The sequence below is a fragment of the Leucoraja erinacea genome, chromosome 27 (genome assembly GCF_028641065.1).
Source record: "Leucoraja erinacea ecotype New England chromosome 27, Leri_hhj_1, whole genome shotgun sequence".
NCBI classification, from domain to species: domain Eukaryota; kingdom Metazoa; phylum Chordata; class Chondrichthyes; order Rajiformes; family Rajidae; genus Leucoraja; species Leucoraja erinaceus.
In genome coordinates, this window is record NC_073403.1 from 7,909,729 (window position 1) to 7,921,951 (window position 12,223).

The following is a 12,223-nucleotide window of genomic DNA, read 5'->3' on the forward strand; positions in this document are numbered from 1 at the left end:
AGTAGCTAAGAGGTCAGTTGTTCTTCAATATTAGTCACGATGCCCGTCTTATATAAACTGCAATACTTCATAGAGAAAATGCCATGCTGCATTTTCTTGTATGTCCTTACAAACTGTACATTAAGCAGAGAAATATAAGATCATACTAGATCCAAATAGTGGAACTTGCCCCAGTTGAATAAACTTAAACTACATCCTAAATATGAAAGTAATTTAAAAAAAAAAGGAAATTTGTATTTAAATACAGTAATATAATTTGAGTTTTGGAATTGCCCCAAAGTATTTTACAGCAAATGAACCAGTTCAAATCAAAAGTTATCAGTGTGAAACATAGGCATAGAGCCCATACAGTGCGGAAACAGGCCCTTCGGCCCATCTTGCCCACGTTGACCAACATGTCCCATCTACACCGGTCCCATCTGCCTACATTTGGCCCATATGCCGCTAAACCTTTATATCCATGTAACTGTCTAAATGTTCCTTAAACATTGTGGTAGTGTCTGCCTCAACTACCTCCTCCAGCAGCTCATTCCATATACTCACCACCATTTTGTAAAAAAGTTATCCCTCGGTTCCCTAATTCATTTCTCCCCCCCCCCCCCCATCACCGTAAACCTATGTTGTCTATGTTGTAAACAAATGCATTTCGTTGTCTCTGTACTGTACACTGACAATGACAATTAAAATTGAATCTGAATCTGGTTCTCGATTCAGCCACTCTGAGCAAGAGACTCTGTGTGTTCACCCGATCTATTCCTCTCATGGTTTTGTACACCAGCATAAGATCACCCCTCATACTCCTGCGCTCCAAGGAATAGAGTCCCTGCCGGCTCAACCTTTCCCTATAGCTCAGGCTCTCGAGTCCTGGCAACACCCTCGTAAATCTTCTTGGCACCCTTTCCAGCTTGGTGACGCCTTTCCTATGTCAAAACTGAACACAGTGCTTTAAATGTGGCTTCGCCAATGTCTTATACAACTGCAACATGACCTCCCAATTTCTATACCCAATACCTATTTGTTTTCAGAGGAGCACCTCTGAACAGTTGCCACCTGACCAGCTACGTTTTTTTCAGCGGTACATATAAATGCTGGAAGAAACTCAGCGGGTGCAGCAGCATCTATGGAGCGAAGGAAATAGGCAACGTTTCGGGACGAAACATTGCCTATTTCCTTCGCTCCATAGATGCTGCTGCACCCGCTGAGTTTCTCCAGCATTTTTGTGTACCTTCCATTTTCAAGCATCTGCAGTTCCTTCTTAAACATAAGTTTTATCAGCATTTTTTTTTTTTTTTTTAATTACAGCTGGTGAAACTCTTTTGTATCCGGTGTTCTGTATCGTAATGTGAGAAACGTTGAAAAGTGTTCTACTGCCTTAAGTACTGAGTTTGAGGGATTTTCGAGATGACTGTATATAATGACTGTAATATAATGTATAGAATGACTCTGACTCTGACTCTCTGACTCTGACTCTGACTCTGACTCTGACTCTGATGACTGAGATGGGGGGCATTCAAATCGGGGTCACTTGCACAGAAGCACATTGAATGGATTGAAGTCGATGGAACTGAAAGTCAGGAGACAAATGGAACCAACAATTGATACTCTCACAAGTATTTAACACTAACAATGAAAGATGCATTCTCCCCTTTTATTTTCCAGTACCCTGTATCTTACTATGCTGGAAACAGCTGCCTCCGTGAGGTTCAGCTTCAGTTCTGCACCTGTGGAGTGCTGGTTGAGTCCACTCATGGCAGAATTCTTGTATGTCCTTACAAACTGTACATTAAGCAGAGAAATATAAGATCATACTAGATCCAAATAGTGGAACTTGCCCCAGTTGAATAAACTTAAACTACATTCTAAATATGAAAGTAATTTTTAAAAAAAAGGAAATTTGTATTTAAATACAGTAATATAATTTGTGTTTTGGAATTGCCCCAAAGTATTTTACAGCAAATGAACCAGTTCAAATCAAAAGTTATCAGTGTGAAACATAGGCATAGAGCCCATACAGTGCGGAAACAGGCCCTTCGGCCCACCTTGCCCACGTTGATCAACATGTCCCATCTACACCGGTCCCATCTGCCTACATTTGGCCCATATGTCGCTAAACCTTTATATCCATGTAACTGTCTAAATGTTCCTTTGGCCGTTTTGGCCTCTCTGGGTTTGAGTTTTGGCCATGGTCATTCTTTTCAAAGTAGAGTTGTTTTGACCTTGAAGCTTTCACTCTAAGAAGGCGAGCAGAGAGAAAAAAAAACATTCCGATGTTCTTCCTAAGTGGGTGAGGTGTTGAGTCCTAACTTGCGATCGTATCTCATTGGAACAATTAGTTACACCTAATTAGCTAGTGAAACCTCCAATATAAACAGCTCCGGATATGGCGAAACCTAACTGTTGCTCTTCCCAAGGTCAAAATGGACAGTTCCATCTATGACGTCCTTTCCCACATTAACGTACTGCTTTTTTAAGTCTGCCTGAGTAAGCTTTGCCCACCTGCTCACCTCTGTGATTTTACAAACTCTATAAATTAGGTTGTGATCTATGGTTTTCGACCATTCGCGTGATAAAAGAGACCACTCTTCCACATCTGCTACTGTCTGATGAAGGGTCTCGACCCAAAACGTCACTATTCCTTTTCTCCAGAGGTGCTGCCTGACCCGCTAACTTACTCCAGCACTTTGTGGTCACTCTTCTGTATTCATTGCGTTGACATTTCTAAACAAGTGTAGACTCTTTCACAAGGGTCTTCAACCACCAAAGACCATCACCGATTATACCAGGGAAGCTAGCGTAACTTTGCTTCACTCTCTCACCTTTTTAGGTTACAAAGAGAGAGAGAGGGAGAGAGGGAGAGAGGAAGTGAGAGGGAGAGAGGCGTTAGAGAGAGATAGAGAGACAGGCACAGAGACAGAGAGACAAAGAGACAGAGAGACAGAGAAACAGAGAAGAGACAGAGAGAGACAGAGAGACAGACGCAGACAGACTAAGACATTAAACCTGGGCTAACTTAAGATGAAACAATGTCCTTCGCAACATATTAAGTCACAGTCTTATTCCGTTCCTGTTGCTAACTCATTCCTTATCCTTTCCTTAGTTTTGAAGAGCATATCATGAACAAGACGCATCAGGTACACTAAATTGTGCCCTCTTATTCTGAGCACGGCATTGGGCTGTGTATCCAACGCATTCACTGTTATTTATTTTTGGCAACCAATTTTTTGAAAACAAGCTGGTTTGGGAGATCAGGGGGAGAGGCCAGAGTTACGGTCCACTCCTCTCTAAGAACTGACCTTCCACTTCAACCGTTACAGCGCCACAGATCTCCAGCCGGCAGATTGGTATATATTTTTGTTGTGTCGCCTTGACCTCCTCCTCCTCAGCATTCTCCGCTCCCCGAGGCGAGAATTGGAAGTGCCCCCCCGTTACACCACTGTGCTAATCGTGGAGGAGGCCTCGGACTTTGACTGCTTGCTGGGCAGCGACTTCAGGTACTCGAGGTGGCGCCTGGCATCCTCCTGGTTCTGGCGGACATAGTACACCAGATATGAGATAACCATGGTGAACCAGCCAAACATGGTGATCAGCATTGCCACGTCAGTCGTCTTCTTGTGCACGTTGCAGAAGTTGACGTGGTGTGCAACCTCCAGGAAAGACTTCTTGGTGTGCTCCTCCGGGTAGGCTGAGGCGCAGATGATGTCATTGGAGGACTCCACTTTCACGGTGACCATCTTGATCATCTCCTGCAGCTCGCAGTTGCAGAACCAGGGGTTGTCTGAGAGTTTGATGACTGCTTTCAACCTGCTGAAGACCTCTTTGTTGACAGTCACCAGTTTATTGTGGGAGAGGTTCAAGAACTTCAAGCTATCGTTCAGTCCTCGGAAGGCGCCCGTCTCCAAGTGATGGATGGCATTGTTGGACAGGTCCAACTCCTCCAGCTCATGCAGGTTCTTGAAGACGTCGTGTGGAATGGACGTTATTTGATTGGAATCCAGGTAGAGCTTCCGAGTGTTGTTGGGAATGTCTCTGGGGACCTCCTTCAGGTGCATGTCACTACAGCGCACAGTCAGTCTCTTGTCCGGGTCGGTACAGTAGCAGCCCTTGGGGCAGGTCGTGGCCGAGTTAAAGCAGAAGGTCATCAGGACAAAGCTTTGTAAGAGCAGCCACATGGCGACAGAGTGCCGCAAGAGCAGGTTCCTCAGCTCCATTCTGGGGCATCTGCATAATCCTGCAATTCCTCCAATCCACAATGAAACCCACACTTCGTGGCACCTCTGGGGACCTCTGCTGCAAGCTGCAAGGAAGGGAAAGGTGCCAGTTTAATAAAGCAGGTGCACGCATCATTTAGCTTAGAGATACAGCGCGGAAACAGGCCCTTCGGCCAATCGAGTTCACACCGACCAGCGATCCCCGCACACCAAGACTTTCCAACACCCACTCGGGACAATCTTACATGTTTACCAACCAAGCAAATTAGCCTACAAACCTGTACGTCTTTGGAGTGTGGGAGGAAACCGAAGATCTCGGAGAAAGCCCACACAGGTCATGGGGAGAACGTACAAACTCCGTACAGACAGCGCCCGTGGTCAGGATCGAACCCGGGTCTCTGGCGCTGTAAGGCAGCAACTCTACCGCTGCGCCACCATGCCGCCTTGATATAGCAAGCTTTCAGGATGCCTCGAAACACTTTACAAAGACGTGACTTTGAAGTGTAAAGTAGGAAATTGTAACTTTAAGAAATGGTTGAAATTTCAGACACAAGGAACTGCAGATGCTGGTTCACAAAATAAGACACAAGGGACCTGAAATGTCTCCGACCCACAGATGCTGCTTGGCCCGTTGAGTTACTCCAGCACTCTGTATCAATAGTTAAAATTTTAGTTGTGTCAACATTTACCTACAGAATGTACTTCTTTGCTGATGGTCCCTCATTATATGCTCTCATTATTCTGTAAGAATTGTTCCAAAATCAGTATTATTGTCTAATCCTTTCTGCTTTAGTGTTGGGTGTTTTGGGTTGACTGAGAGATCAGGTCATTCTGAATTCTGGGCAATCTGAAGTTACAAAGCAATAAAAATACAGCATGGAAACAGGCCCTTCAGCCCACCTAGTCCTTGGCGACCAGCAATCGCCCTGTCATCGGCGGTCACTCGAAACGAGTATGACTGGGGGGCGCCTGTGCGTGACTTTATTTAACGTGGGGAGACTGGTGCACAGACAGCCACCACACGGTCCTTGACAGATCTGGGTCAGGATCCAATTGCATGGAGACCAAGACGACCGGAGACCCTTTTCTGCCGCAGCCTTCATCCGCCTTCCCAGCCGTTGTGACGTTCTACTAAGGTCATCCATCGTCCTCCGCCTGTTCCACGGTTAAGGTCTTGGTTGGATTGCTCTTTGTCAGAGACCTCCCCCTCCACCTTACCACCATGGGTGGCCCTACCAGGAGCATAGCTCCAGTCGGCATCGCTCTCAGGATCTCAGGACCACACAAGCTTCTCCACCATAACAAGGTGACAATCTACGGAGAAGATTGCCTGCACACGAGCACCATCCTACACACTAGGGACAAGTTACAATTTACAGAAGCCAAATAACGTACAAACAGGCACGTCTTTGGAGTGTGGGAAGAAACCAGAGAAGCCTAGAAAACCTACAGGGAGAACATAGAAATTAGGTGCAGAACGTGCAAACTCCGCTCAGACAGCACCCGTAGTCAGGAATGAACCCAGGTCTCTGTCGTTGTAAGGCAGCAACTCTACCGCTGCACCACAGAGGACATCCTGATGTAGGGACTTCCCTGTAACAATCTTCTAGTGTTTAGGCAAGTTTCTATAAGATCCCCTGCCCCTAAGAGTTAAACCAAGTCATCTGGTGCAAACTAGACCAGAGCTGAGGAATGAACCCAACCTATGAAGAGCAACTCTACCGCTACAGGTTGGGTGTAACCTTGACAGCTGCCCCTAAATATCTGAGAGGATGAAGAACCTATGAAGAGGCTACAGGTTGGGCCTTGACCTGAAATATCTGAGATTATGAATATCCAAAAAATCATCTCTTGTTGCAATTGCCAACCAGAAAAAAGAATGAAGACTGACAATCTGAACACACAGCTATTTTTACTCTGATCAAGCTCTTCTATGGTACAAGGCATTGGTTAGGATTTGCCAGGACTTGAGGGCCTGAGCTATAGGGAGAGGTGGAGCAGCCTAGGACTTTATTCCTTGGAGCGCAGGAGGATGAGCATTAATCTTTTAGACATGCATACAATCATGAGGGGAGTAGATAGGATGAATGCACAGTCTTTTTCTCAGAGCAGGGGATTCAAAAACAAAAGGGCATATGTTTAAGATGTGCGGGGAAAGATTTAATACTAACCTGAGGGGTAATGTTCACTCAGTGGGTGGTGGGAAATGGAACGAGCTGCCAGAGAAGGTGGTTGAGGCAGGTACTATAACAACATTTAAAAAGCATTTTGACAGGTGCATGGATAGGAAAGGTTTAGAGGGATATGGGATGAATGCAGGCAAATAGGACCAGCTTAGATGATACCATGTTCGACATGGAAGACTTGGGTCAAAGGGCCTTTTTCCGTGCTGTGTGTCTATGATGATTGGAAGTATTTTTTTAAATGGCGACCCTGTATTTTGTTTCAATAGACAATATACAATAGACAATAGGTGCAGGAGTAGGCCATTCGGCCCTTCGAGCCAGCACCGCCATCCAATATGATCATGGCTGATCATCCACAATCTGTACCCCATTCCTGCCTTCTCCCCATATCCCCTGACTCCGCTATCTTTAAGAGCCCTATCTAACTCTATCAAGAGTGCAATTGTCAATATGTCGATATCGTGCCTTGCATTTGTTTGTGGACATTGAATAGAACAGGATAATCAATACCATATCCATGGTAACCGGAGAAGATAAAATCAATACTGAAAAACTCTTGACTATGAATGTGGACGAGTTATTGTTCTTATCAATTAAATATAGGATGATGTGTTTAAGAAGGAACTGCAGATGCTGGAAAATCGAAGGTACACAAAAATGCTGGAGAAGCTCAGCGGGTGCAGCAGCATCTATGGAGCGAAGGAAATAAGCATCTATGGAGCACAAAAATGCTGGAGATGCTGATCTGTTTCCCCAAAGGTAGACACAAAAAGCTGGAGTAACTCAGCGGGACAGGCAGCATCTCTGGAGAGAAGGAATGGGTGACGTTTCTCGTCGAGACCCTTCTTTCCCAAAGCCCTTTTAACAGCTAAAAAAAAACATTTTGCCAAATAATGATAACATCAGATAAAACACCGTAAAATGAACCAAATTTGAATAAAACGTCATAGGGATGGGATTTATTTTTTAAACATTACGGGGAAAAGGCAGGAGAATGGGGTTGAGAGGGAGAAATAGATCAGCCATGATTGAATGGTGGAGCAGAAATTGAAGGGCCGAATGGCCTAATTCTGCTCCTTTGTCTTGTGGTAACATAGCTATTTTAAATTTGTCTGTGGAGTTCTCTGTCGCAGAGGGCGGTGGAGGCGGGTTCTCTGGATACTTTTAGTTTACTTTGTTAGGGCTCTTAAAGATAGCGGAGTCAGGGGATTATGGGGAGAAGGCAGGAACGGGGTACTGATTGTGGATGATCAGCCATGATCACATTGAATGGCGGTGCTGGCTCGAAGGGCCGAATGGCCCACTCCTGCACCTATTGTCTATTGTCTTATTCACATTTTCATTCATCTGAACAGATCTCAGAATAACTGCTTCCATCCAATCTCGTGATTCTCATTTTGGGACTCATTCATCGCTGAAGAACCATTGCCAATATTGACCATCTCCAAGTTGGAACGTAAGCATTGTGAAGATCGCACTGTGGTGTTTGACCCCCCGAGGATCTTTCCCATCATCACTGCCAGATTTATTTCCTCTTCAGCGGAATAAATAGCACCAACTGAGGACATGTTTGGATATAAATAAATAGATGGCAGAGATCCAGGTTGAGGGCTGTGACACCTGGGATCGCCAGGTTTTATGACGTTCCCAAGCATATTCAAGCAGGATGTCCTGTTTACACAGGGAAGTGCGCAAACAAACCAGAACATAAGAAGGTACACACAAATGCTGGAGAAACGCAGCGGGTGCAGCAGCAGCTATGGAGCGAAGGAAATAAGAATGTACATTGCAGTGTACAAATCAGACTGGAGTCACAAGGAACTACAGATGCCGGAATCTTGAGCGAGTGCTGGAGCAACTCAACGGGTCAGGCATCATCTTTGGAGAATAGGGATGACCCGCTAAGTTACTCCAGCATTTTGTCTTTCTTTGTCATGTGGACACTCCTATCTCTTGAATTCTAGATGTTAGTCTTTAGATTGAGAGATACAGAGTGGAACCATGCCCTTTAGAAACATAGAAACATAGAAAATAGGTGCAGGAGTAGGCCATTCGGCCCTTCAAGCCTGCACCGCCATTCAATATGATCATGGCTGATCATCCAACTCAGTATCTTGTACCTGCCTTCTCTCCATACCCCCTGATCCCTTTAGCCACAAGGGCCACATCTAACTCCCTCTTAAATATAGCCAATGAACTGGCTATAACAGCCCACAGAGTCCGCGCCGACCAATGATCACCCGTACACGAGTTCCATGTTGTCCCAGCTTCGCATCCCCGTGATCACTAGGGGCAACTTTACAGAAGCCAATTAACCAACTATCCCGTGCGTGTTTGGAATGTGGGAGGAAACCGGAGCTCCCGGAGCAAACATATACGGTCACAGGGAGAATGTGTCAATTCCGTACAGACAGCACCCTTAGTCAGGGTTGAACCAGGGTCTCTGGCGCTGTAAGGCAGCAACGCAACCGCTGCGCCTCATGACACAGAGGAAACGTATAGGCATCCTTTCAGGAAGGGTCCCGATCAGAAATATCACCTATCCAATCCCCCTACAGAGGCTGCCTGACCTGCTACATAACTTCATCTCTTTGTGTTTTGCTTTAGATCAGGCTGATCAAGTACAATGAGCTGTACATCATCAAAGTACGCGCAAACCAGTAGGTTACACTGCCTTTAGATTCTATTTGATGGTGGGGTTTACAATAGTGACGTATTATAGACAATAGTTTAATTCATACACCATCTAAAGATCACAACAGTAAGCCAACAACTAAGGCAAATATTCCATTGATGTTTTGCTAATACTCAAATAATGACAACCTGAATTTGAATCCTTGAAATGTTAACATAGGTCATTCATATCGGATGAGTTCCTCCAGCACTTAGAGCTTTGCTCAAGGTTCCAACATCTGCAGTTCCTTGTGACTTTGTCCAAATCCTTTGCATTAGCTACATGTTCATCGGCCAGGGAGTAATTGGAATTTGCTGGGGAAATGGGAAGTGATCTATTTACCAACTTCCTGATAAACATGAAGCGGTTGTTTCATGTCAAAGATTCTGATTTAGTTTAAGGGAGAAACTGTCTCCAATTGGCAGGAAGATCGATAATCAGAGGTCAGACATTTAAGATAGAGAAAAATACAAGGAATAGATAAAAGTTATCATGGGGTGTGTAGTGTGCAGCGGTAGAGTTGCTGCTTTACAGCTCCAGAGACCACAGTTCGACCCAGACTACGGGTGCTGCCTGTATGGAGTTTGTACGTTGTCCACGGGATCACGTGGGTTTTCTCCGAGATCTTCGGTTTCCTCCCACACTCCAAAGACAGGATAATTGGCCCGGTAAAAATGTAAGTTGTCCCTTGTGTGTGTAGTCAAGAGAGAGTCAAGAGTCAAGGGTGTTTTATTGTCATCTGTTCCAGGTAGAACAATGAAATTCTTACTTGCAGCAGCACAACACAATATGTAAACATCGTACACTGTAAACAATATAATAAATGAGATAAAAAAGTTCAGTGTGTGCATACACACACACACGCACGCACGCACACACACACACACACACACACACACACACACACACACACACACACACACACACACACACACACACACACACACACACACACACACACATCATACACACACACACACACACACACACACACACACACACACACACACACACACACACACACACGCACACACACACACACATACATGCACACATGCACACATATATACACATACATACACATATATACATATACACACGCACATGTGTGTATATATATATATTTTTTGCACACGCACGCATAACAGGCCCTTCGGCCCACCGTGTCCACGCCGACCATCGATCCCCGCACACTAACACTATCCGACACAAAAGGACCAATTTTCCATTTACTGTACACCAAGCCAATTAACCTACAAACCTGTACGTCTTTGGAGTGTGGGAGGAAACCGAAGATCTCGGAGAAAACCCACGCAGGTCACGGGGAGAACGTACAAACTACACACAGACAGCACCTGTAGTCGGGATTGAACCCGCGTCTGTGGCTCTGAAAGCGTTGCAAGGCAGCAACACCACTGCGCCACCATGCCGCCCTTCGTGATGTTTACATTAAGGCCATTCAAGCTACTTGTATGTTAGAGCCTTCTGCAAACTCATTTCCATTTGCTCAGTCATTTATGAATTGCTTGTCAAAGTGCTGCAATTCCTTTTTTAAATATTCATCGATAGTTTATTTTTCTATGCGGATAACTCTCCATAACTTAATTGGTTTGCAGTTGAAGTAGGCCCCATTAATGTCTCTGGGGTTTATCGGCACCAGCTGTTTGCCACTTGCTGTACTGTACTTGGCATCCACTTGGTACACTGTATATTTGGCTTCTATTATTTATATTAAAAGATACAATCCACGCTCCACTCATGAGTAGCCCTTTTGTTTTATCAGGCTTGAATAATTTAGGAACAAACCAACTAACTAGACAGTATGAGATTGGATAATCAATGCCCTTCTATTTTGAATTACCGTTTCACTGTTGTAACCTCTCACTGTCAAATCAAGCAGGATTTTAAATGCTGTTTAACATTGGAAATGGTGTTTGACTTGAGCTAAATAGCATATATCAAAATGGGCAAGCCCTTAACCCCTACGCCTGTAAACCATTCAAATCTATTTGTACCACAGCTCCCATTTTCCTGTCTTTGGTCCATCCTTACAAGATAACCTCCTAACACTCAAGCTCGGTCTTAAAACCATTCCACCAAGTTAGAACCATCCTACCAACAACTAGAGAGTGGTCCTGAGCTACCTTCTACCTCATTGAAGACCCTCAGACTATCTTTAATCAGACTTTACTGGCACTAAACATTATTCCCTTTATCCTGTACCTGTACACCGTGGACGGCTCGATTGTAATTATGTTTAGTCTTTCCGCTGAAGATAGACACAAATTGCCAGAGAAAATCAGCGGGTCAGGCAGCATCTCTGGAGAAAAAGAATAGGTGACATTTCAGATGCAGAATAGGTGCTGTCTCACCCGCTGAGTTTCTCCAGCATTTTTTGTCTACCTTCGATTTTCCAGCATCCGCAGTTCCTTCTTAAACATTTTATCTACTCCACTGCGAAATCTCCTCGAGGTATGCCTACTTTGAAGAAGTTCTCCTCCTCCCTCCGGACTGAAGAAGGGTTTCGACCAAAAACGTTGCCCAGTTCCTTCGCTCCATAGATGCTGCCGCATCCGCTGAGTTTCTCCAGCATTTTTGTCTATCTTAGACATTTCAGGTCAATTCCTTTTCGCCAGAGATGCTGCCTGACCCACTGCGTTACTCCAGTATTTTAACACTATCCTCCGTGCAAACCAGCATCTGCAGTTCCTTCCTACACACAGTATTTCCGCTGACTGGTTAGCAAGCAACAAACGTTTTTCACTGTACATTGTACAAACTGAACTAAACAAAACTAAAACGTGTAATTTTTAAAGTGTTAATCCAAGAGGGTAACATTGAGCCGGCATGATGAAGCACTGCAGCCTGCCAAGGTCTGGGATTTGGGGATAAAGAATAGGGTATGGATCTTAAGTCTGGATGGGAAGCAACATAAGACATTTACAAGCTTTGTCCATCTCAGAGGTAGGCTACAGAACAAAAAATAGGTGTTTAATGAACTGTGGTGGATAGTTCCAATGCCTCCCGAAACCTACATATTAGAACTACAGTGCAGAGAAACATGTGAGTCCAGTTGCAGCCAAGCAAACCACTTTCTCCAGGACAGTGACAGATATACTTATTATTAGTACTTGGTCCAATTAAACTCTCCCTAG

The 12,223-nt window shown here is 44.7% G+C and overlaps 1 protein-coding gene across 1 annotated transcript in view; it reads right to left on the reverse strand.

Moving 5' to 3' along the window:
• Nucleotides 1–1,883: 1,883 nt before the first annotated feature.
• The window catches only part of lrrc3ca (leucine rich repeat containing 3Ca), a 50,373-nt gene continuing 40,033 nt past the window's right edge, over nucleotides 1,884–12,223 (reverse strand). The window contains exon 2 of the mRNA XM_055656967.1: nucleotides 1,884–4,294. Within this exon, the coding sequence (XP_055512942.1) occupies nucleotides 3,426–4,208 (783 nt within the window). The 5' untranslated portion in view covers nucleotides 4,209–4,294 and the 3' untranslated portion in view covers nucleotides 1,884–3,425. The remainder of the gene's footprint in view (nucleotides 4,295–12,223) is intronic.